The sequence below is a fragment of the Mauremys reevesii genome, linkage group 2 (assembly GCF_016161935.1).
Source record: "Mauremys reevesii isolate NIE-2019 linkage group 2, ASM1616193v1, whole genome shotgun sequence".
Lineage (NCBI taxonomy): Eukaryota > Metazoa > Chordata > Testudines > Geoemydidae > Mauremys > Mauremys reevesii.
Genome location: NC_052624.1, coordinates 85481946 through 85509520, shown reverse-complemented (window position 1 = coordinate 85509520; position 27575 = coordinate 85481946). Strand labels below are relative to the sequence as shown.

General features: G+C 38.5%; 1 protein-coding gene across 10 annotated transcripts in view; it reads right to left on the bottom strand.

Annotated features, from left to right (window-relative positions):
• The window catches only part of ARPP21 (cAMP regulated phosphoprotein 21), a 265503-nt gene that overhangs the window by 92329 nt on the left and 145599 nt on the right, over positions 1–27575 (bottom strand). For 7 of the 10 annotated variants that reach the window (XM_039524292.1, XM_039524287.1, XM_039524285.1 and 4 more), the window contains 4 exons: positions 16824–16932; positions 14888–14989; positions 8603–8640; positions 5220–5279 (listed from right to left, as the gene is read on the bottom strand). In XM_039524292.1, coding sequence (XP_039380226.1) covers positions 5220–5279; positions 8603–8640; positions 14888–14989; positions 16824–16932 — 309 coding nt within the window. The remainder of the gene's footprint in view (positions 1–5219; positions 5280–8602; positions 8641–14887; positions 14990–16823; positions 16933–27575) is intronic. The other 3 variants (XM_039524293.1, XM_039524294.1, XM_039524295.1) reach the window with 3 other exon arrangements.

The window sequence follows — 27575 nt, the reverse complement described above, 5'->3', positions numbered from 1 at the left end:
TATCTATAATGTATACCAAAAAAAAGCTGCATGATCATGGGGGACTTCAATTTGAGTGACATATGCTAGAGGCCTTAGGCTGCCAGTACTAAAATATCCTTGGAATTTCTAAATTGTATAGATGACAATTTCCTAACTTAGAAAGTGTTGCACCCTAAATGGGGGCATTCTATATTAGACAACATCTTGACAGAGAAAGAGGAACTGATCACAAAACTAAAAATTAGTGGTAGTTTAGGTACAAGTGATCACGACTTGATCACATTTATAACATGCAAATATAGACTATAGTCCAAACCCATAACATATTACACTTGGTGCTTTAAAAGAGTTAATTTCATAAACCTAAAACAATTATGAACCAGATCAGTTGGGAGACAGAATTTAAACAGAAAAATCTGACTGATAATTGGGAACTGTTCAGAAACGTTTTACTAGATGCACAAAAAGCCACAATCGAGAAAGAAGGCTTCGCTGGTTAAAAACCAACCTGCCACAGAGGGAGAAAGCAGCTATAACATAACATACATAACACAGAATACAGGGAACTTGATAGCAATGAATATAAATCAAAAGCTAGGAATTGTAGAAAACTGACAAGGGAAGCAAAAGGACATACATAGAAATGTATGGCTGGCAGAGTTAAGGACACTAAGAAGTAGTTTTTAAGGTATATTAGAAACAAAAGGAATCCCAACAATAATATTTGTCCATTACAAGATGGAATGGTGGAAGTGTCAATAATAATACAGAAAAGGTAGACGTGTTCAATAAATATTCATGTTCTGTATTTGGGGAAAAGCAAGATGATGTGGTCATATCACGTGATGATGATGCAATACTTTCTATTCCAACAGTAAATAAGGAAGATGTTACACAGCAGCTACTAATGCTAGACATTTTAAACTTGCATCTGGATAAGTTCAATCCAAGAGTTTTGAAAGACCTGGCTCAAGTGTTATTTAGACCATTAATGTTGATTTTCAATAAGTCTTAGAACATTGCACAAGATTCCAAAGACTAGAAGAAAGCTAATGTTGTGACAATATTTAAAAAGAGTAAATGGAATGACCTACTTTATTATAGGCCTGTCAGCCTGACACTGATCCCTGGAAAAATAATGAAACAGCTGATATGGGATATGATTAATAAAGAATTAAAGGAGGGTCATATAATTAATGCTAATCAACATGCGTTTTTGGAAAAAAAAATCTTATCAGAACAATGTCTTTTTTGATGAGAATAAAAAAGTTTGGTTAATAAAGGTCATAGCGTTGATGTAATATATTTAGACATCTAAGGCATTTGACTTGGTATCACACAACACTGATTAAGAAATTAGAAAAATACAAAATTAACATGACACATATTAATTAACAGATTAATAACTGGTTAACTGAAAAGTAAACTGGGAATCATCATCCAGTGGTGTCTCTCTACTGGTGTCCTGCAGTGATTGGTTCTTAGTCCTACACTATTTAACATTTTTATCAATGATCTGGAAGAAACAAAATTATTACTGACAAAGATTGTAGATGACAGCAGATTGGGGTGGTAAATAATGAAAGGGACAGGGTCACTGATACAGAGTGATCTGGATTGCTTGGTAAACTGGGCACAAGCAAACAATATGCTTTTTAATATGGCCAGTGTAAATTCATACATCTAGGAACAAACAATGTAGGCATTATTTACAGGATGGGAGACTCTATCCTGAGAAGTAGTGACTCTGGAAAGGGCTTGGGTGTCATAATTAAGGTCCTACCAAATCCGTGGTCCATTTTGGTCAATTTCGCAGTCATAGGATTTTTAAAATAGTAAATTTCATGATTTCAGCTATTTAAATCTGAAATATCATGGTGTTGTAATTGTAGGGGTCCTGACTCAAAAAGGAGTTTGTGTGGGTGGGTGGGTGGTGGTGGGGGGGATCGCAAGGTTAGTGTGTGTGTGAGGGGGGAGGGGGTTTTGCTGTACTGCTATCCTTACTTCTGCGCTGCTGCTGGTGGCCACACTGCCTTCAGAGCTGGGCAGCTGGAGAGTGGCAGCTGATGACTGGGAGCCCAGGTCTGAAGGCAGAGCCACTGCCAGCAGCAGCACAAAAATAAGAATGGCATGGTATGGTATTGCCACCCTTACTTCTACACTGGGCCCTCAGTCAGCAGCTGCCACTCTCTGAAGGGTGGCAATACCGCAACCCCCCTAAAATAACCTTTTGACCCTCCTGCAACTCCCTTTTGGGCAAGATCCCCAATTTGAGAAATGCTGGTCTACCCCATTAAATCTGTATAATATAGGGTAACAGCACACAAAAGACCAGATTTCACAGGGGAAGACCAGATTTCACAGTCCATGATGCGTTTTTCATGGTCGTGAATTTGGTAGGGCCTTAGTCATAATGGATAATCAGCTATACATGATCTCTCAGTGCAACACTGTGGTCAAAAAGGCCAATGCCATTCTTGGATGTATAAACAGGGCAATATTGAGCAGAAGTAGGGAAGTTATATTACCTCTGGTATGCACTGTTGCAAGTGCTACTGGAATACTCTGTCCAGTTTTGGTATCTACAATTCAAGAAGGAGGTTGCTAAACTGAAGAGAGTTCAAAGAAGAGCCACAAGAATGATTAAAGGATTGAAAAACATGCTAGCAATAGACTCAAGGAGCTGAATCTGTTTAGCTTAACAAAGACAAGATTAAGGAGTAACTTGATCACTTTCTATAAATACCTACATGAGGAGAAGTAGTTTGATAACAGAGGGCTCTTAATTTATTAGAGAAAATGTATAACAAGATCCAGTTGCTGGACATTGAAGCTTGATGTATTTAGACTGGAAATAAGGCATACATTTTTAACATTGAGGGTGATTAATCACTGCAATGATTTACCAAGGGTTGTGATGGATTCTCCATCACAGGAACATTTTAAATCAAGACGGGATGTCTTTCATGCTGTAGTTCAAATAGGAACAAATTTGAGGGAAGTTCTACAGCCTGTGTTATCCAGGAAGTCTGACCAGATGATCTCAATGTTCCCTTCTTGCTTTATAATCTACAGTCTATAAAATGTGAGGATGAATTTTGACTTCTTCCTTTCCCTTAGCTCACATATCTAGGCCATACCCAAATCCCACCTCTTTTTCCTCCTCAACATCTCCAGGATCTGTCCTTCCCCATCATCCTCCCAACCCACATCCCCATAATCAAGTTCCTTATTGAAGCATTTGTCACATCCTTCCTCTTTCAGGCCACCCAAACAAACACATTGCCTCTCTTCAGCCCATATTATACCTCCTAGCTTCCTACTTGCCCACTGATTTGAACATGTCACTTCCCTCTGCAAACCCCTCCATCAGCTTCCCCTCTATTTAATCAAATTTAAACTTCCTGTCACTAACTTCAAAGGCATATATAAATTCTACCCTTCCCTACTTATCCTCCTTTGTAATTAGTGTGCACCCTGTTCCCACTCCACTGACATTCCCACTCTTGTTTCCCAATTGTCAGCTTCTCTCACAATCACAAATAGGGCTTCCCTCCTTGAGGCCCACTACTCATGATACAACCCCCCAGGCATGGCTGCCACCCCAACCACATTTAAGTGCCTCTTAAAGACCATCTTCTGTCATGCTGCTTTCAGTGAATCACTATATGTTCCCTTCCCCTGTCCATCTGCCTGCCCAATCTTTGACTGTAAACATCTTGGAGGTAAGGACTGCCCATTTTTGAATGCCTGCAAAACATCCTGCACATGGTGGTTGCTAGCATAAACAAAAATAATAATAATTCCAAGTACACTATGAGCTGAGAGCAGAAGGCTAAGAGCAGAATTTGGCTTATTATGAATAGTTTACAAACTGCCTCCAAATTAAAAACAAAATGCCTTTCACAGCTGTGTAAAAACTCAAAGCAGAACTTTTGTGAGTTTCTAACTAGATTTTAGTACTTGGCCATTTCACAACATTTTCCATAAGTGAAAAGCAAAGGGTGCTTGCCTTTGTTGTTGTTGTTTGAGTACTGGGGTGGTGTTTTTTTGTTGTTTTTTTTTGCTTCCAGCAAAAACAGCTTCTCTTTTTCATTTAGAGAACCTGAGATTCAGATAACCTGTGTTATTGGGGAGGTGAACGAACTGAATGTCAAAGATCCAGACAAGCTTAGTGTATTGCTTGGCTTTGGTCAGAGTCTTACAAAGATGTGATCAGCAGTGTTTACTGTCAATTTTTGGGAAACCAAACAATGGGAGAGCACAGCGGAAAGACCACAGATGCAATAAAATTAAAAAAAAAAAAGGAAAATATTTAAAAAGAAAAAAAGTTTTAAAATTTTAACAAGAAAGAAGACTATATGGGCAAGCATTACTTGCTGATTCTGTTACATTCTTCTGCTTTAAAAAACAATGGACCTCTTGTATTTATGTTTTCGTAAAAGAGAGAGAGATAAATGAAGTACGGCTGTACCCTGATGACCTGAAATATCATTATCTGCAACGCTGGGTTATCCAAAATTCCTTCCGGACCCGCAAATCCAGAATTGATTTAGAAACCGACATTAATTACTACGAACCTCACTCTATCTGAAGATTAGATGCTCCCCATCCCAAGATACTCAGGCAAGCAAGGTTGGCCTGCACTATGGGAAAAAGATAATTTACCTATTGCCTGAGGCAACAGGCTGTGGATCTGTCTATGATGGATCCACTGGTCATAACACCATCCCTTCCTTGGCCCAGCCTTATTCTACCTTCCAGCTCTGTTGTGTAGGGACACCCAAAGACCTGCCTGGGTTTCTCAAATCCTGCCCCCAAATTTGGGGGTGCCAATCCAACAGTGTGTATGTGTGTGTGTGTGTTTTGTATTAGAGCAGAGTAGTGTTAGTCCATTCACAGGCACCCCCAAATTGTTGCTCCCCAAATTCATGGACAATTTTGGAAATCTAGGTCTAAAGTCCTGATCCAAATCCCATTCAAGTCACTGGAAAGACTCCTATTGTATTCAGACTTTTGAAGCAAGACTTTCCCAAAGTCACATAGGTGCTATGGATAAAATCAAGATTAGAACTCAGTTGTCCTGACTATCAGTCCTGTGTCCATAATTCCTCTCCATACATACACCTGTATCCTCACACCTATTAAGATACTTGTTTCCATCTATGAGGACACAGATAAACTCACAAGTGAAAGTTAGTTGGAAAGAAATCTTTAATAAAGTAAACCATACAAACCTAAATAGCTGTCTTTTCTTATGGGTGTCATTGCATATACTGTTGTCTTCCAAGAGCCTACTGAAAATGAAAAGAAAAGAAAGATTATGGTAATAGACTTGGGAGTTTTAATGATAAATTCAACTTCATGTCTTTAATGTTAAATCCCATGTTGCTCCTTAGCAACAACTTCTAGTTTTCTGTACCCACACTTAAAGAAATGAAGCTAAAGTCACTCCTATTTTGACCTCATTGGAGTTACTCCCAGGATGATTTTGCCCCAGGATGGTCTTTCTGTGATACCTAATTGTGCCATAAAACACCTGCCAGCAAGAGGCTGGAAATCTTTTACCACTTCCTGATAATAAACAAATTGCAACTCTCAGAAGCCAAAGAAAAACACGTTTTTTTTTAAATTTCTTAAAGAAAATAAACCCAGCTATAACTAATAAGACCTAAAACTCCCAAATCAGCAAAATACTGCACATGCTTAATTTTAACAACATTGTAAGTCCCACTGAAGTCATTGAAGCTTGAAGAAATGCTCAGGTGAACTGATGAATAGAAGTGGTGTGAAGCACATGTTTAAGGCCTTGATTCAACAAAGCATTTAAAACACATGCTTAACTTCATGTACATTCAATCCTTCTGGTCGAGGGTAGGGGCCCAGGCAGAGACAGATACACCCTGGAGGTGAATTCCCGGCTGTGAAGATGGTGTCGCCAGGAGGGCTTCAGCTTCCTTGACCGTGGAATGCTGTTCCAGGAAGAAGGACTGCTAAGCAGAGATGGGGTCCACCTATCAAGGAAGGGGAAGAGCATATTTGGATAAAGACTGGCTAACCTAGTGAGGAGGGCTTTAAACTAGGTTTGAAGGGGGCAAGTGTCCAAAGCCCACAGGTAAGTCAAGAACATGGAGACCTGGGAGAAGGTTCAGAATTTGGGGGGGAGCATGGGCTGTTGTAGCAGGGATAAAGGAGAGACAAGACAAAACTGGGGGAGGGGGAATCAAATCAGTATCTTAGATGTCTGTATACTAATACAAGAAGTATGGGGAATAAGAGGGAAGAACTGAAAATGCAGGTAAATAGACAACTATGACATAGTTGGCATCACAGAGACCTGGTGGGATAATACACATGACTGGAATATTGGTATAGAAAGGTACAGCCTGCTCAGGAAGTACCAGCAGGGAAAAAAAGGGAAGAGGTGTTGCCTTATATATTAAAAATGTATACACTTGGACTGAGATTGAGATGGAAATAGGAGACAGACTTGTTGAAAGTCTCTGGGTAAGGATAAAAGGGGTAAAAAACAAGGGTGATGTCATGGCAGGGGTCTACTACAGACCACCTAACCAGGAAGAAGAGGTGGGTGAAGCTTTTTTTAAACTGCTAACAAAATTATCCAAAGCACAGGACTTGGTGGTCATGGGGACTTCAACTACCCACACATCTGTTGGGAAAATAACAAAGCGGAGCACAGATTATCCAATAAATTCTTGGAATGTATTGGAGACAATTTTATATTTAGGAAGGTGGAGACAGCTACCAGGGGAGAAGCTGTTCTACATTTGATTTTGACAAATAAGGAGGAACTGGTTGAGAATTTGAAAGTGGAAGGCAGCTTGGGTGAAAGTGATCATGAAATGGTAGGAGGGAGAACAGCAAAATAAAGACAATGAAGGCAGACTTTAGCAAACTCAGGGAGTTGGTAGGTAAGATCCCAGGGGAAGCAAGTCTAAGGGGAAAAATAATAGAAGACAGCTGGCAGTTTTTCAAAGAGACATTATTAATGGCACAAGAGCAAACTATCCCACTGCGTAGGAAAGATAGGAAGTATGGCAAGAGACCACCCTGCCTTAACCAGGAGATCTTCAATTATCTAAAAATCAGAAACGAATCCTACAAAAAGTGGAAACTAGGTCAAATTACAAAGGATGAATATAAACAAAACAAGTATGTAGGGACAAAATTAGAAAGGCCAAAGCACAAAAAGAGATCAAACTAGTCAGAGACATAAAGGGTAACAAGGAAACATTCTACAAATACATTAGAAGTAAGAAGACAACCAAGGACAGGGTAGGCCCATTACTCAATGAAGGAGGGGAAATAATAACAGAAAATGTGGAAAGGGCAGAGGTGCTTAATGACTTCTTTGTTTCGCTTTTCACCAAGAAGGTTGGTGGTGACTGGACATCTTATGTAGTGAATGCCAGTGAAAATGAGGTAGGAACAGAAGAGGCTAAAATAGGAGAACAAGTTATCTAATTCGTCCAAGGAATTTTTGTCTTCAAGTCACCAGAGTCTAATGAAATGCATCCTAGAATACTCAAGGAGCTGACTGAAGAGATATCTGAGCCATTAGTGATTATCTTTGAGAAGTCATGGAAGACAGGAGATATTCCAGAACACTGGAAAAGGGCAAATATAGTGCCCATCTATAAAGAGAGAAATAAGTAGAACCCAGTGAATTACAGAGCAGTCAGCTTAATTTCTGTACCCAGAAAGATAATGGAGCAAATAATTAAGCAATCAATTTGCAAACATCCAGAAGATAATAAGGTGATAAATAATTTGTTTTTGACAAATCCATGCTGACTCTTGTGTTAAACCAACCTCACAGGGTAACAAGCCTTGTGGATGGGGGAGGGAATGAGTAGATGTGGTATATCTTGACTTTAGTAAATGTTTTGATACTGTCTCACATGACCTTCTCATAAACAAACTAGGGGAATGCAACTTAGATGGAGCTATTATAAGGTGAGTGCATAACTGGTTGGAAAACCAATCCCAGAGAGTAGTTATCAGTGGTTCACAGTCATGTTGGAAGGGCATAACAAGTGGGGTCCCTCAGGGATCAGTTCTGGGTCCGATTCTGTTCAATATCTTCATCAGTGATTTAGATAATGGCATAGAGAGTACACCTATAAAGTTTGTGGACGAGCTGGAAGGGGTTGCAAGTACTTTGGGGGATAGGATTAAAATTCAAGACCTGGAGAAACTAAAGAAATGGTCTGAAGTAAATAGGATGAAATTCAGTAAGGACTAACATTCCACATTTCTATAAAAATTTTCATCCAATAACTTCAATGCCTTTCACAAAGATTAACTAATTAGTTAAATCCTCTCAACACTCCAGAGAGGTGGGTCATTGATAATCAATCATTACATTGGTGTTTTGCTGGTTTAACAAGCACTTGTTTAACCTTAAATTCAACAGCTTTGGAAAGTGGCCAGCAACATCTGATATGCTCTTATATCACCATATACCTGAAGACGATCTAAGTGCAAATCCCAGTAAAGAGGGAAAGCCCTCAAATAAGTTGGATCACAAATTAATTTGACAATGAGTCCTGAGACTAACAGCTACAAATTTAAAAAAAAAAAAAAGCAATTTTTTTACCTGTTTTCCACAAAAAGGTTTTCCTGGGAGCAAACTGACTGAAAAATAAAAAAAAAGGATTGAACCAGACATTCTAGATATGCTCTATCGTCCAATTTCTTGCTTGATTTTAGAATTATCTTCCCCATTCAGGCTCAAGGGGATTTTAATTCATGCATCATTTGCATTTGTAGAAGACAAGAGGGGGGAAAAAGTCAAGAATAAGGTCACACCAGTAAAATAATTCCCATGCATTACAATATGTTACTTGCAACTCATCTCAATTTTGAAACAAACTCAGACTTCTCAGTCTTTGGATCGGAAGAGGCCAGATGTATACAAAGTGCTGACGTTTTGAAGGGAAACAGAAGCAGAAGGTTCCACTAGTCTGCCTACCAGCTAGCAGTAAAGTGACACCATAACACACAGCTGCAGGGGAGGAGGACAAATGGGAGAAAAGCATGCAAAATGGGTACAGTTCTGCAAGGGAGTGGAGATGCTGTAATACTTAGAAAATATTACATAATTTAATTTCACAAACAGAGAAGAAACAAATGCATCTGGTACTGAGAAATAAAATAAAAGCATTGTAAAAAGTCCTCTCTTGGAGGATTTAGATTTTGGCCAAGGTGAGAGAGTAGGAAGAAATAAATCCTACTGGCAAGTATGCTGTTCTTTTAACACTCCTTAATTTTTTATGTTGAGAAATGAAGCTGTGCTCAATTTCCCATGAATAATTCTCTCTCCCTTTGATTTTTTTCATTTCCCTCCTATTTCATGTTAATTACACCAAGCGCACAGTTGTTGTCATTGGATTATATCTTCGTGAGGTACTGAAGAAAAAAGACAGATAGTCCTTCCACTGAATTTAAACAAAAGGAAAGAGTGGAAAAAAGGTCCATTACTTCCATAACAATAGGCCTCGGTTCATGGAATAATAGCATGCCATCATCAGGCATGTCAAATTCTAATGCCATAGGAAGTGCATTTATTTAGTATGTTCCTATTTTTAACAGGATTGATTCATGACTTGTGGGCTAAAAGCTGAACACATTTGTGTCCATTCCTGGGCTTCACCAAATATACAAGGCCAAATTCTCTGCTGGTGTAAACTGCGTTTGGCTCTATTGAAATATTGTGCCAATTTGCACCAGCAGAGAATTTGGCCCACAATTTAAAATAATGCAATTATTGTAATCCTTCCATTTAGCATTGTTGTCAGAGTATATTGGGTGGGCATAGTTTGGTAGAAAATGTGTCCAAGAGTTCTTATTCATTGTATAGCTTGAGTGGCATGGGCTTCCTAAGCAGGATCCCAACTAAATGAGCAGGACTAGTGGGGTGGATCGGTGGCGAGTTCTTTTCTCTGTAAGGCAAACCCTCAGGATATTAAGGGTAAAATCCTGGCCCCACTAAAGTCAATGACAAAACTCTCATTGATTTTAACAGGTTCAGGTTTTTGCCTCAGGCTGAGAGGCCTACGTGGAGTCGCATGCCTTTTCACTATGGAGCACTGTGTTCCTTTGTACAGTTGCTCCACTCCCTCTTCTCCCATTATTAAGAGGCCCCTTCCCTAATATTAACAAACCTGTCAAACTGCTTCTCTTCCTAATGAAGATGAAAAGCAAAAGTCCTCTTATTCCAACCCTTAACACAATGGTTTTCCTGTCTGCATAGATAGGATGGGCCAAATTTTCAAAGAGGCCTCACTTTGTCCTCCAACTGCACACATACGAGTTTTGTGCACCATGAGTTTTTGCATTGTCAATCTGCTAACGTGTGTATGCAGATGACTACCCAAGCAAAGCTGTACATGCCCACGGAGGCCATGTTTTGAAAAATTTTGCTCAGGAGCGTTGCTGCTGTTCATGTCAGGCATAAGGATAAATAAGCACCAAGGATTTACATTTTTATTAAAAACTTGAGAGATGTCTGTTACCTCTTCAGTATCTTGAAGAGTATCAGTGTAATCTGCATTACAGCCTTATGGACAGATTCAATGAAAACTCCATTCATCTTCCATGCTGCAGAAGCTGGCACAAGGCCATACAATTCCTGGAATATCCATTTTTCAAGGCTGATGTGGGGCTCCATGGCACAGAAGACAGACACATTTTTATTATATTATCCTTATTATTAAAAATAAGAGGGCTTAAAAGCTTTGGGTAGCAATTTAGCTACTAGGAGGTCAAAATTCACTTTCCATTTCTGCAGTATCAATAACTCTCAATTTAAAGTCCCAGGGAAAGCTTAAATAACCACAGCATAGCTTTTAAATCACCTTTCTGCCAGTTACAGATCTAAGGGAAATCAAAACAAATCTAGAATGGGAAAAATGTTACACAAGATTATTTGCTCACTTCCTAAGGACCCTTGCAGTCCCTACACACTCAAAACTTCCATTCAGGTTCTATGTGTACCTGATTGTCCTTCCTTCTGGAACCAATATTTTATCCATTCATTTGCAACCCCATTTTTAGCTGTCCCACAACATTTTTTCTCCAGTGGGACATACAAAAGCTCTAAAAGCCTATTCTTTGGTCTTGTGGGGTTCACTAGGAACAGAGTGACGTTTTTCACCACATGTTAGATAACGGGGTAATTAGCAGACAGTAATATCTTAGCATGGACAAGGCGGTTTGCAGTTTTCACACGTTAGCACGCGGGAGGTAAACAGTAGGCTCCTTACTACTGTTTACCTGAACCTGTTAATACCTGTGTAAACTACAGCCCCATTGTTTTCACTAGAATTGCAGCATGTGCTATGTGGTAAAAAACACTTATTTTCCCAATATGTACAAACCCTACAAGGATACATCTTTCATGGTGAAGCTCAAAAGCTTGTCTCTTTCACTAACAGAATTGGTCCAATGAGATATTATCTCACCCACCTTTAATATCTTGGCCAATTATTTTTCAAAATGCTAACAGCAATTAAAATGTAATTTTGATTAACAGACACTCATATTCAGGGCCCCATGTATTCTGCAATTCTGCTGCAGTGCAGTTTGCTGTAGACCCCACACATTGTTGCAGAACTGAAACTAAGCTTTCATTAAAATTATATGTTTCTAGTCCTCATGGTTTAAAAATAGCCTTGAAAATGTGAACCTAACATAACCAAGGCAATGTTTTATTGCTGGCAGCCCTGAAAGGTTTCTAGAAGGTCGGAAGCTCCCCATCTATCTCAGGGTGTTGTTGATCCTGAGAACTAATAATGGCAATTAAAATGGCCCATGTTAACAATTCTCTTACTGCACATTTTCGCGGAAACATCAAATTAATGTGCCTCTCCTACAACCTCAAACTGCTCGTTGTGCTTCCCCAAATGCCAAAAGCTCCGATTGTCTGCTACTCCGTTGCCAAAACATCCAGCTCTCCCTAACACCGATGATGCAATTATGCATCATCAATACAAAAAAGTTCAGCATACTGAAAATGTGGGGAAAAGCATTAATTAAAGTGATATTAATATTGAAAGAAATGTCATAAGGAATATTGTACAGATGACATTACATTGCCATATTTAATTCATTAAAACCTCCAATTTAAATTTAAATTTAAAATGAAGCTGTTCATAATTTCTAGTATAATGCACTGGAGTGCTGCACAATGAAGAGAATTTGATGCAGGTTTTATGTCCAGCCTGCTGCAGAGTAAGCGGGAGCATATTCATTAGTTATTTTTGAGTCTGAAAAGCAGATATAACATCTGAAACATGTCTAGAGTTTTAGATTAATTTTTTTCCCTTTTCAATTTTGTTCAACAAAGTTTTCTCTTGGACTGAAATCTCACCCAAATGGTTTCAACCCGAAACAAATATTTACAATTCGGTGTTATAGCAATCATCTTAGGACACCATCAGCTGCATTTGGGACACCTCTTCAGACATACTGTAATTAGAAGTGATGCATTTTAATACATTTTCTAAGGTTCACAATCAGGGTATTAACACAAATTTAACTACAGTGGTGTGAATAGCAAAGGATAATAAAATTGTATGTCAGGCATGTCACTTCTGCACCTCACTTTCTCCATCTACAATTTGGGGGACAATAATGCTTAGGTACCTACCTCACAGATGTGTTGTGAAAACTGATTAGTTAATGACTTTAGAGGGCTTTAAAATATAAAGTGTTATATGTAAGTGGCTATATATGGTAGGCAGTCAATTGTGGTCATTCCTAAAATTGAAAATAAAGAATATATTACAATGCCTACCACCATGTATAAATATTTCTACCATGCCAGAGAGGCTCTCATCTGTGAGGCATGCTCCACTCTGCAGCACAGCTAAGAAATACTTAGTTATTTGCATCATTAGTGTAGCCTGCTGAAATACAGTAATATAATTTATTGATGGCTGACTAATACCTGCAATAAGTAGAGAGAGAAAGCAAATGAGTGTATATGAGAGAGAGAGAGGGAGAGATATCTGCATTGCTAACCTTTAAAAAGGGCGCAGTCCTAATCCATTGATATAGCTCCTGCCACAAGCCATGCTTTTACTCATGATAAAACCCCTTCTTGGCTAACCTGACAGATCACATCAACCTTCTAGTTATGGCAATTAAAATTCTCACCACTTGCATTTGTCTTTCAAACTGAAGGTAAAAGTTTCGAAATAAACAACAAACACAGCAGCGCATTTGGGGATGAATGCTTAACAACTCAGAATCTCATCGCGTCTTTCATGAACACTTGGAGCCACATTCTCTGCTTCTAGCTGCCCTTATGATGCACAAACTAAGTCACTCTGGCAACACCTTTCCCTATCTCGTCACTTGTTGCTATGTTCCAAATCTATCCCCTGCAGTTAGCCATGCTCCTTTGTATGAAGTCAAAAACAGTAATTCGCTTATAGCAGACAAACAAGGATACAGCCAATTCTACAATTTATATTGCAGCTGTATTGACATTAGGCTGCCATACTGAAGTGAAATTAAAAACAAAGAGCCAGCTAATACTGGGATTTTCTCAGTCACAAGAACAAAGAATACTATGCTGAATATCTGTGCATAATTTTCCCTCCCAAATTGCATTTTATAATCAGTGGACTACTTGCTAAGTAGAGATATTACTTATCATAAGGGAAGTCACAAGTGAGACAATACACACTCACATATTTACAGTATATTCTGCTTAAAACAAAGACAATCAGAAGACCTCGTAAGCATCAAGTTTAAAAAAAAGTCATCTAAAAGCAACATGATTCCTTCTGTGGCATGTGAAAAGCTCTAATTTAAAAGGACACTGTCAAAAACAATTTTGTATAGTTTGTTTGTTTTGCCAGTATGATTTATACTGATTTTTTTTTAATTCAGGGCTGTTCCCATATTCCTTGAACTGGTGAAACCTTCATTGAGATGCGACATGAAACAGTGAAAGAAGCAGACATGTTCTCTTGGAAGTCACTATCCTCAGAGCACCCTGTCAGAGTTGATCCATACATCGCACTGGGAAATTATGGGGTAATATAGTGAACCCAGAAAGAAGAGGAACTGGCTGCAGACAGGACCCAATCAATTTATGTATTTAAGGAGAATGGGGATGAAGCCATAGAAGTTTGACATTTGCGTGTCTTTACCTAGTAATTTTACTCAATTTTATTTGGTAAACTTTGATTCCCTCCATTCCCCCACACCCCAGTAAAGCTGGGATTATTTTGCCTCTTCTTGTTTTACTCCCTTTATTGTCTTCCAACATCATTGTTTTTGACAGAAGAAATCGAGTTTCTTCATTAATCTATGTTCCCTTTACTACTTAGTTGGTCAGTTCAGCTAAATATTGAAAAGTCATGCATAACCAGTGGCTTTTGATTGTTTTTAACGTCTTGCTTCCAGAGTTGTTGAACTGACAAAAACAAAAAACAAACAGATTGACAGATCTGAGCAAGTTTAAGCAATGGCAAATATGAGGCTTAAATTAGTTGAGAGTGTCCATTTAAATCACTGCTCTTCTGCTTGCAAGTATTATGATACTGAACAGACCGAAACCTACACTACGCACACACAAACATTTCCAGAAACAGGAAAAGGCCATTTAGACCAACATGCCTGCCCTGTTTTGGCTGATCTTCCTTCTACCGTCCTCTTTTTTCACTAGAGCTCTCAATCACCTCCTGCTCCAGAAACCAATCTAGGTATCTCTTGAACTCATTTTACACCCTTTGGTTTAATCATCTTTCGCTACCATCTCCAGCTACACAGTGCAATCTTGCTGCAATGTCAATGTCAGAGGGGGAGGATACTGGCTGACTACTGATAAAGATATGTCACCAAAGAGGCAATTAAAACAACTACTCACATCTTGTGCAAATATTCTCTCCCTCACTCTCTGATACTCCTCTTCTCTCTCTTCAATTGATTTACTTCGTCTGTCATCTCTAAATGGATGAATTCTGTTTTGCTGAGCAGAAAAAAAATCAGGAGGGTTATATAAGTTGAGCTGTTAAAAACTGCAGTTTAGAAACTGTCAGCTAAGAATAATAAATGTTCCCGTAAAAAAAATAGAAAGAAGAAGAAGTACGAAACGGATAGCTTTCAGTTCTGAGAGGGAGTGTGAACCACCGTGTTATGCTGGGTCTCCTAGGCTCTCAAGCTAGACGCTGCTGGAGTGTTCCTAGATCAAGTGACTGAAATAAGGTTTTGTGCAACACTTTTGTGAGCCTGCAGTCCTGAATCAAGGCCTCTTCATCCCATGCCTTTTGCTTCTGACTGATCAGGAAAAGGCAGATTTTTTTTTTTATCTTCCCTACTGGCTGTGAGGAAGGAAGTGGCACAGAATACCTAACCATCCATGAAGCCAAGCAAAAGCATAGGGAAACTAAATGGTAGGAACTGATGATAAAACACTAAGAACCCTAAAAGATTACATCTATCACGATGATAACTTATGCTTTCCAGAATATTTTGCACAAGAGTTTTAACCCTTTCAGTACCAAGCCTAGCCATTAATTCAACTTAGTGGGGAAAAAGAGTCATTTAAGCCTTTTAATGATCAACATTTTAGACAACAGTACATGAACATAATGGGGGGGGAAAAAGACACCCTTCATGAAACATCTTGCTTGCAGTTAGATTTTAACTGCAGCGCTGCTCCTTCTCCCACACTGTGTTTTGTGTATATGATCACGCTGCTTGCCTTTGGTCCGCTCCCACATCCATTACTCACTAAACCTTTTTTTCAAAGCCAGCTGAGATGCAGTGTAGCTGGGAAAGCTACTACACACAGCTGAAGGTAAAAGGAAAAAGAAAAATAATCTCTAATTAGAAGCAGGAGGCAGAGAGGCACTCAATGGCTTTGAGAGATTCACTGGAATCTATCACACTAAGATAACTTGAGTGACAAAGCACACACTGTCTTACCTTTAGGAATTTTCTCAGAAAAGCAATTCCAGTGTTACAACCCCTTTTGATTTTTTGTTTTGTCATATATACATTTTGCACTGGATTAAAATGATTTTATGAACACAATGCTTACTTATAGCAGGTTGTTTTTTTAAAATGCTGAATTTCAGTGGTGTGCAAACACACAGCTCCCTGACACTCTCCTACATGTAATGTATCAGACATGTCTAAGATAACAGTGTTGTGTCACAAGCAACACACGGAAGGGAAAAGTTCTGCCACAATACATGCAAAACAAGCAAATAAGTTACATAGACAATAAAATGTGGTTGGGGCAAGTGAGGGACAGGAACTAAAAGATTAAACTGCTATTTTTTTGGGGGGGTTGGGCAGGATCAAAACTGGTTGGTTTCAAAATCAACCTGGCCTCACTATAACATGTTTGAGAGATCTGTCCTCCTTTATGGCTCTCTCACTTATCTTCGGTCCATACTGATATCCAGATCTGTGAGTGTGTACATGTGTGGGTGTATATAACTGAAGGATAAAGCAGTAGGGAGTGGAACAACTGCCATAGTCACACAGACATTTGGAAATGCAACTGACAAAGCCTTCCAACAGCTTGGAACCTTTGACATTCCAACCCCCTTTCCACATGCAGCAAGTCCTGTGCCAAGCAAACCACCCATGCAAACCCACACACTGCCACTGCTAAAGCAACCACACTAGGGCTTGACGCTCTCCACTGTATGCCAAAGAGGAGGAGTGGGGTGGGGTGAGGGATGGGCAACGGAAAGCGGAAGGGGGAGCAACAACAAAAGAACAACAATAACATCAGTCAGCCCACCTTCGAAACAGAACAAATTTCAGCAACTCTCGAACCGAGAACCAACCTGATTGTCTTCTTTATCAATACTAGAGTTATCACGCTTCAAGATAAATCGCTTCTGGGATTCTTCACCTTTTTCATCTTTTAAATGTTCAGAAAACCTTTGCTCTGGTCTGCCAGCAAAGTAAAACATATCAATAAAAAAAATCTGCTTCGTTGGGTTTTTTGTTTGTTTTTTTTTTTTTTTTTAATTCTCGGCGCTCTTTGTTTTTCACAGAGCCACTTAGTGCAAAATTAGTTTATATTTGTTGTGGTTGGGAGATACTGACTACAGCTGTCTGATGAGGTTCTAATGCAGCTAACTGTTATTGCTATAAATATCTTTTGTTGTTGTTATGTAGGAAGGAATGTGAATGCAAAGTCTCAGTCATTAAGATACTCAGCCTCATCAACCCCTGTGACTGAAGGACAAGAAAACAAGTTAACATACAATATGTTAATTTGTTCCTTCAGTTGTCCTGACCTCCAGCTAAGCTGCAGCTGAATATGGCTTACCCACATTTATAAACAAGGAAAAACGGATAGAAATATTTTTATAGAACTTCTCACTCTTAATAAATCAAACTAGTAATTGGAGAGGACCTAGTGGTATTTTGTTTAAACAAATAATTATCTAGTGGCTCATAAACTGGGAAATATTTCAGAACAATCGCATAGTATTGATTAACCAATTGATTTTAAACTCATCCAGGCTTTTTTTTTTTTTTTTTAAATGGCCAAATACTGCTGGCTAAGAGCATAACATTTCTAGGTTCAGTAACTAGGAATAACTGCTCTGTATTTTTTTCCACCTTGTATAAAAAGGAAATGCTAAGAAGTGTCTCATGTCCTGGAGCTAACAATTATCAGAATTTGTTTCTTTTAGTGACATTTCATTCTTCCTGATATACTTCATCTTGTGTCTGTTCTTAATGCCCTGCTTTTGAGTTGTCTGCCAAGGCTTCATTATACCATAAATTGGTTAACAAAACAGTAATACATTTTGTGATGTGATGATAGACTGCTAATTCAATAGCATCACAATTCTGGGAATACAAAACTTATCTAAATAAAGGGGCTCATCTGCCCCTCAGTGCATGTTAGTTAATTCTGATAGTGTTAACAGGAAATTTATGTTTGCCAGTGAAGAACAGAGTGCTTAGGGATCATACACCGTACAATGATGCATCTAAACTGTGTGCAAAACTCCCATTGACATTAATGGATGTACCGTGAGGAAACTGGAGATAAGATAAATTCTATCTTGTCTTTTCAAAAATTCAAAAATCAGTACTGTAAAATAATGCCAAAAAATCCTCACAACCTTTTACATTCAAAAAAAATTTTTTTAATCCAGATGTACAAATCAACCACCATTTTACTGACACACTGTTCAAACTAACACTGCTGATTATAATGCACAGTGTTGGAGTTATACCAGAGTGAAACATAACACGTATTTGTGCCACATTACAATTAATTACCAAATGTACAGGAAAGGCTTGTAATGAACTATTGTAAATGCAAAAAACTCACAAGGTGGTAACTTTCCTGACATCCTTTTATTTATGAATTTACGTGAATTTTGGAGGGCTCCGATAACTTCTGTTCACGGCCTTCATTTTGGGCAAAGACTGCAATTTGGTTCAGAAAACAATGACCCAATTTCCAGAGATACTGAGCATCCAATAATTCAACATACCTCAACAGGAGTTGTGGCTAATCAGCACCACTGGAAATTGGGTCCATAACATAGAAAGTTTCAGATTCTGCCGGTGTCCCACTTTGTTCTTTTCTGAATATTTCTGGAAAGTGCAAAGGTGTGTGCTCACTTGTACAGTTTTCTAATGTAATGAACAGTACAGTGTAGTGATGCTGCTTGTAAAGAGAAAGCCTACCAATGTAAATAGGATATTACATGTTATATTCTGCCTTCGTTCCCATTAATGGGTATTATACTTAAATTATCAGGAAAAGAAGAGACCCTCAAAAATTCTGCTTTAAAAATGAGCAAGTGAAAAAGTTCAGAGGTTATATATCTTCCATAAGTGACAGCACAATTAAAGGACAAACAGATAACACCATTGCATTAGGACTGGAGGGAGGGTCAGTGTGGAGCTTATAGTTGTTAAATCTATATTTTGAGTGTTTCAGATTGTCTGGGGTTTACTGAACAAAAGAAAGAGGGGAAAAACAAATGATCTAATTGTATCAAAGTCAAGAAAATAGACTTTTAAAATCCATTTGGTAAATATCCTCTGTAATTACTGCTTTATACAAATGTCTTATCCATGTAGATTCATACTTTAACATTCTTTTAATTCTGTATTTTTAAATAAAATACCAAAAATAAAGAGATCACTATTATGATTAATTAATCCCTTGCTAATTCCGCCTCTCCACAGGTCATTTTGGGAAGCATGAGTACAAAATATGATCCCAATCCAGTAACTTTATTTATTTATATATTCATTCATTCTTAAAACCACAAAGAAAATTCAAACAGATTATTTCCTAAATTAAACAAAAATACAAGGCTGAGATATTGGGCCTTGATCTTGAAAGGGGAACTTTACGGGCAGATCCCTGTGCACATGTGGCACTTACTGACTTCAATGGCACTTCATGCACTGCTGCAGGATCTGCCCGTATGGTTCTCCCTGCAACATCGGTGCCTTGGATGCCAGGTTTCAGCCTAGAATGAAAATGCAGAGGTAAGTTAGAAAATAAAGACCAGAACAAGAATTTCCATTAGAAATGCTGAGGGACAACCTTCATCTCCCAACAGAAACATAACATAAAAACCCTGTAAGTTTATTTAAAAATGCTCTACCAATAAAATTATATGTGCTTCATTAATTGTATAGCTAACGGGGCCAAAATACCCTAACCTAAACCAATCTACAGGTCTCAGTCTTCAATGAAAATGAGCTCTTAAATAAACACTTGAGTTCAGAAAAGAACATTCACAAAAAGGAAGTCCCTGCCCCCAAAGGGCTCACACACTAAGTGGACAACATATAGACCAAAGGCCCAGCCCTGTAAGATATGGACTATGGGAATTCTAATGGAAACCAATGAGAGTCCTAGGCACGAAGCTTGCAGGATAAGGCTGCCAATGATCATATGTTATGATTATTTCATTTCATGTTTTATCTACTCAATGGAATCTGGCACATTCCTTTAAGAAGTTTTGAGTGAATTCATTGCTCATGAAAGGGAAGGAAAGATGAAAATCATTCTGAATCTGAATGTGGGTAGCCATAGCATTAGTACGTTCTGCTAATTCATCTCATTTGGGACCTGAATTGTAACAAATACCTTCCCCTCTCCTTTATGCTCTCTTATACCTGAGTCATTCTGAAGCACAGCCTTTAAAATGTACCAAACTGTGGGGTGGCTGTAGACACATGGGAATGAATTTTCAGTTGTGGGATAAGCCAAATCAGTTCAAAGAATTTGTGAATTCACAATTTTGCACACTCAGTTGCTTGCACTTATTCACTACTGCTTGTGAATATTTGGTGTTTTACATAAGCACAGCATCTGGAGTCAAGTGATAATGTAAGAAAGTTAACTTCCATTTAAACAAAAAAAAGGAAGGGAGAAACACTGACACTGTTTAAATCAATGGGAGTTTTGTAGTTTGGGGCTTCAGTGGGACCAAGATTTCACCCTAAGTTTCTAGCCCTAATGACTGCAGAGAAAAACTTGGAAACATGACCCAAACACACCTTAAAGGCTTAAAAAGCAACAGACAAAAAAATCCAAAATTTATTATTTAACATATATAATTATTTTAACCCAATCGTGTTTGTTTTGGGGTCTGACTCATTGCTTGGGGTTTGCAGTACTGTAAAGTTGAAGAGAACAAAGAAGTGCACCTATACCTTGTACTACTCCTTGAGGAAATCTGAAAGGTTATTTCTTACTCAGTATTATTTTTCTGTCATTATTCTCTTCTACTGTAAGACCAAATCAGGACAAGCTGAATCTGATGTACAAACAACGTATGTACTATACTGACTAAAATTCTCTAACAAGTTTCCTGTAAATGTATGGAATAATTATTTATCTGTTTCAGAGAAGACATTGCTTATTTTTAGCTCCTTGACCTTCAAGTCCACCTATAGTACAGTATGCAAACAAAGGAATCACTTCCATTCTAAGGGGTAGGAAAGTCTAACCATATGAAGCAAAAGACCAAAAAGAAAAATATATTGAAAATATTTTTTTAATGGAAGGTATGGCAGAAAGGGATAGTATGTGCACAGTAAAAAGCAACAAAGAGTCCTGTGGCACCTTATAGACTAACAGACGTCTTGGAGCCTAAACGTTCGTGGGTGAATACCCACTTCGTTTGATGCGTCTGACGAAATGGGTATTCACCCACGAAGGCTTATGCTCCAATACGTCTGTTAGTCTACAAGGTGCCACAGGACTCTTTGTCGCTTTTTAGAGATCCAGACTAACTTGGCTACCCCTCTGATATGTGTACAGTATATTTTGTTGTAGGTCTATTATGAATTCAGCACATATCAATTAATTTATATAAAGATACAGATATACATATACATGGTGATTTTAGTGTTTAAAGAAAGGCCCAAGATTGACAACAGTGGAAACCGAAGTCCCCTATTTACTCACTTTATAAATAGAGAGTGACAGTGGAAGTGCTAATTTACTAAAACTACTCTGTTAATGTGTCCTGTGCCTGACCTTAAAAGACCTATCTCACATTGTTAAAGGATAATTCTGGTTCCATAACCATTAATTCTTTGGCATCTACCAAAGATATCAGTGCCAACAAGTTTGTTAATTAATGCCAGGTGCGACAGTGTGCAGCATACTGTGCAGTCCTGTCTTTCCTATTGCTCAACAGCCTAAAGGCCCTGATCGTCCCCACTGTTACCGGATATATTGTATTGTTGTTTGGCTTTCCCTCCTTCCCCACCCACAAGCTACAAGTTAAAAACAAAACATTGGTTAGGTACCTGAGCAACAGACCTGCTCTTAGAACTTTAAATCAAAATCCAGTGAGTCATCAAAAACCCTCTTGCCTAATCAACCATTTGCTGGATTTTTTTTTCCAGTGACTTATTTACACCTTTAGTAAATGAGGATAGTATATTAGCTATATTTCCAATGTATAACAGTTAAAAGTAAATTATCACAAGAGATGTAGACAAATACATGTAGATTGTGAAAGTATGAAAATGCTAGCCATTTAAGCCTTTGCACATTTTTCTAACTACCTGCATGGTTCCGCTATTTCCTCTTCAACACCTATGCCTGGAATTAATGCTGTGAAGTGCAGAATGTGAAATATTGCTAGATATGTATTGGCAGACACCTATATGCACTTGCAAGAATTACTAAGCATACAAACTTCCAAATTATGGTTTTCATTATGCTGACATGATATTTATCATGTTATTTATTCCAATTGGAATTGGAAAAGGTTCAGAAAAGGGCAACAAAAATTATCAGGGGCATGGAGCATCTGCCATATGAGGAGAGATTAAGAAGACAGGAGCTTTTCATCTTGGAAAAGAGACAACTAAGGGGGGATATGACAGAGGTCTGTAAAATCATGACTGGTGTGGAGAAAGTAAATAAGGAAGTGTTATTTACTCCTCATAACATAAGAACTAGGGGCCACCAAATTAATACTCAGCAGGTTTAACAAACAAACAAAAGGAAGTATTTTTTCACACAACGCACAGTCATCCTGTGGAACTCTTTGCCAGAGGATGTTGTGAAGACCAAAACTATAACAGCATTCAAAAATTAGCTAGATAAATTCATGGCGGATAGGTCCATCAATGGCTATTAACCAGGATGGGCAGGGATGGTGATCCTAGCCTTTGTTTGCCAGAAGTTGGGAATGGGTGACGGGATGGATCACTTGGTGATTACCTGTTCTGTTCATTCCTGGACACTGTCAGAAGACAGGATACTGGGTTAGATGAACCATTGGTCTGACCCAGTATGGCTGTTCTTATCTACTTTTAATTCTATTCTAATTTTAAACTTTCCATAAGGCCATTGTGAAAAATCAAATACAGCAATGCAATTATGCATTAAAAAAAAGACTAAAATGTACTAAGCAAATGCCAATTTAAAAGGTCAAAAATATACTATAATTTGTCTGAACTTGTCAAATTCTATGCAGTCTTGCACTTGTGTTTCCTGGTTACCCTGTATATACATGTGGTTATATTCTTGTGTTAAGATGCATATAAGAGAATCCAAAGGCTTGGTTAGGAGATAGAATGTAACAACTATCTCCAAGAAGTTTAGGTCTGGACAGTTATTGCAACTGTATATTAAACCTAAAGGTTTTTATTAGCCACTGGAACCTTTGATCAGGATGCTACTAATCTACTCGGAAGTGTTTATGTATGATGTGGTTTCAGTTGTTTAATGATGGACCCTTATATAAATTATTTTTGCAGTAGGCCTCCTTCCTTTAAAGCCTCAGAATATGAATGCACTGTTTGTAAAGATAAATTTACTGGGCTGGCTCCTCTGCTGGTGGAAATCATCAAAATCAATTTCTACCAGAAGAGGATCTGGTCCAATGTCTGTTCTTTGTTTTCTTGATAGTCGCTACTCTTGAAGGACCAGACTGCTCTCTCCTGTGGTAAATCTTTAGGGAAGGGACAAAGGGGTTGGCTGCACTAACACTTTATCATCACTGTGAGGTTCCCTCACAGAAGTCCTCTAAATATTTCTGCCAGTGCAGCAAGCCTGCCTTCTAGCAGAACCCCCTAATCTTCACTGGCACATTTGTCCTCCCACAACTCCCTGTCAGCACAGCTCCACAGCATTCCCCTAGCTATGGCTACCATCAGGACATCCTAACGCAAAAGGGGCCCCATGGAAAGTGTAATGCAGCTTATTGTGGTACTCCATGACACAGCAGAACATAGCATCAGGGGTTAGTCAGCTCCAAGTTTATCACTAGTGTGGAAAGAGACAGCTACCTAGTGGAAGTGGAAGTCAGATGCTGGAGGACAGTACCAAGCTTCTTTCCTGAAGATGAGAGCGGATACTGGAGGAGTGAGTAGGAATTTGCCATGCCTTCCTAGAAAACATGTGACATGGCAGGAAAGAAGGGAAGGAGATAATAGGAAAGTGTAAGGTCCATGTGAGTTACTCTCCATCTCCTTTTCTGTAGATGTTCTCAGCTAAACTTTCCCAAATTTTTTCAAAAAGTTATAGATTCATAGATTCTAAGATCAGAAGGGACCACTATGATCATCTAGTCTGACCTCTTGCATTACACAGATCACAGAACCTCATTATAATTTCTGGTTGAGGAAGAGCACATGTTTGAGAAAGATATCTTGCCTTAATTTAAAGATTTCAAGTGATGGAGAATCCACCTTATCTCTAGAGGTAAGTTCCAATGGTTAATTACCCTCATTGTTAAAAATATGCACCTTATTTCTAGTCTGAATTTGTCCAGCTTAAACTTGAACCATTTGATTTTATTATGCCTTTCTCTCTTGTATTAAAGAAACATCTATTATCTGAAATCTCTTCCCCATGTAAGTACTTTTAAACAATTGATCAAGTTAACTCTTAACTATCTCTTGGATAAACTAAAGAGAATCAGCTGTTTAAGTCTCAAGTGTGTTATCCAGACCTCAAGTTACTCTTGTAGGTTTTTTTCTGAACCCTTTCCAATTTTTTTAAATATACTTTTTGAAGACACAATATTCCAGTAATGGTCTCACTAAGGCTGCATCTACCCTACAGAGACTATACCAGCACGGCTATGTTGGCATAGCTATCCTGGCATAACCCCATAGTGTATGCAGCCTACGCTGACAAAAGCATCACCTTTCCAAAGGATGGTAGCTAGGCTGACAGAAGCTTTTATCTAGGGTTAGGTCAGCAGAGCTATGCTGATCAGGAGTGTGGTTTTTTCACATCTCTGACAAATGTAGCTATGTTGAGCTAACTTTTAATTAGTCCAAGCCTAATTTTGTATACAGAGGTAACACCAACTCCATATATCATGTTAGCCTGCATAGCTACAGCATTGCACTGGGAGTTCATGTTCGATTATTCAGTTTGAGATACTGGTGAAAGCTCAGGAGATTCTTATTTCTGTGCCCTTGGAGTGCTGAAAAATATACTTATCTGTATTTGCACACAGTTAACACAGGGTCTGAACTGTAGTAATTGTATTACTACTTATTTACACACACACACAAATTTTGCAGTTCTCAAACCAAAAAAAAAAAATAGACTTCCTCATCATAACTTCAAAAATGGCTACTGATATTTTCCCTGTACACCTCTGAGATTACTTTGAACACGACCCTGAAATCCTTAGACAAGACTCCCACTGGAGAGAAGAGACTTTTGCCTGAGTAAATACTGCATAATGAGGCCCATTTTTAGAGGGAGTAAACTTGGAGAGGGTGGGTAAGCTCCTCCACGTGGGAGGAGAAAGATGTATAGAATTTTGGTAGTATCACCAAGCTGTTATGTGAGTTTTCTGTTGTGAAACCAGCATCTGTTCTTCCATCAGTGAACTGAGTAATAAGCTTTAACATTACTGTGCAATTAATCGCACAAAACAACGTAATACATAACAGAACAAATTCTACCATCATTTATGCTGGTTTTAATCTGGAGTAACTCCAGCCATTGTAATGGCAAACCAGTAAAGTGCCTGAAACCACTATGGCTTATTGTTAAAGGCAGCCTAGTCAGCAAACTGTAAATTGGCCATTCAGCAGTTTTAGCTTGACCAAGGCGGGGGAGCGAGGGGGTTGGGGTGCCACAGAAAGGGCAACTTGACCCCACGTCCTTCCTGATAAAAATTGTGTTGAAGTTGCTGATAAATGCATTTTAAAAGAGCAGGATGTGCCTCAGGAATGTCTATCGGGGTCTCAAAGTTGAAAACTCTGGAAAAACCAACACCTGGTTAATCAATAATCAGAAGGAGCCTCTTATTTGCCCATTGGAACTGCTTGCTTAATAAGTTTTCTTTAAGGGACATGTCATTCTATTACTAATGTATAAATAAGAGGGAAAGCTTGAGATAGTTGGACTCGTTTGGGGACTCTTTTTGGACTTGCCCTCTGGATACATCTTGCGGTCCCCACTGGTAGACGGAAGATTTGGCCACCGGAAGCCTGCCGCTGTTTCACTCAAGAGCCACACTCAGCTTTGGTAATTATCAAGGGTTGGGGGTGTTTTACTAATCTTGTTGCGGACGTGTGTAAGTGCTTTGAGACTAAGTAAAGTTTAGCTTTAAGTGAAAGCACTCTTGTGTTGTCCTGTTTGTGTCAGCCATCTATTGGTCGGACGGCCGTGTCTCCCCTGATTTATTTCCTGACACCACCTAGCACAGAGTAAAAGTTACCAAGAGCTTTGGGTTCAAAGAACCCCGGGTAACAGAGTAGCAATTACCAGTAGCCTCAGTAAAGTAGGTTTCTTTGTTATACAGCTCAGGTCCAGAAATACTGAAACAATTTCATAAAAATCTATTCAGACATTCTTAATATTTGGGTTAAGGGCATGGAATTATTTTGACTATTGAAATATTTATCAGTTTTGTTTCTAAAGTGCATATAGACTTTTTATAAAAAAAATGCTGGAAGTTAATTCTGAAATGAAAGAAGATTAGTTAAGAAATCCAAATACAGACATCACACTGAAAGGACAAATGAAAAAAGACAAGCATGAACTTTGGATGTTATGGTTCTAGAGACTTACACATTTGGTCAGCAAAGCACACAAACATTCTGGAATTCTAAAGCTTGCCTCACATTGATACAGTACATACATGCTTATTACAAGACATACATTTCCAACAGTAATGTGACACACAGCTTGTCACAAGTTGCTTTCAAAAGAGGCAATAAACCCACCTTGTGCAGAAAAGATGGTTTAGCACTACAGTGTCTTAGGTAGGCCAGCGTGCATAAAAATATCCCAGAAAATGTTGAAATAAGGATGTGGTTGGAGAAGTCATCCACAAAGATCTCTGCACTGTGCGAAACTCTTGTAAAAATTACAATCCATTTTACACTGGCAATGGGAGGTTAAAATAAATGTACTGGATGGGCTACAGCATGTTAATCCCCCTAAAGTGAATAAATCATGGAATGACAGGCAGCTAGGGCAAGAGTGGTAGGAGAGGACACAAGGATACATCAGAGTAAATGCAGGATCAGCAGTCTGCAAGCAAATGAATCAATTGGCAACATGGTGTTACCCAAATATTTCAATGGAAGGGTAATAATATAAGGAGATGAGATAAGTGCTGTTGCAGAGAGGATTCAAAGGAGTTGTGTAGTATTAGGGCATTGTTATTCGGATGTTCAAATGATTTTACTGCATTTTTCCATTATTTGTACTTGTCTTTAATTAAACCAGCTGCTCAGTCCAACATCACATTGGCTTCTATTTTGAGGCACAGTAGTTCTCCTTATTTGCACTGTGAATATCTACTGTATCTGCCGACCCTGCTTTATATTTATGCTGGAGGACACCATAAGTCTCTATAGAACAGGAGTATTAAACTTATGAAAGTTTTACTGTCTCTGTGCTTTCTCCTTTGAATCAAATCTCTATTGTATATGGTGCAGAAACCATTTCTGCCTCCAGATCAACATTTTCAAATATGAAGGCATGTAAATATTTTGTGAATTTCCGCATTCGGAGATGGTGTAATATTTATCAATTAAACAGGTCACAGCTGAATGATACAAGGCTAAATTCCAGGCCTAACTACGATGGGGCATCTATT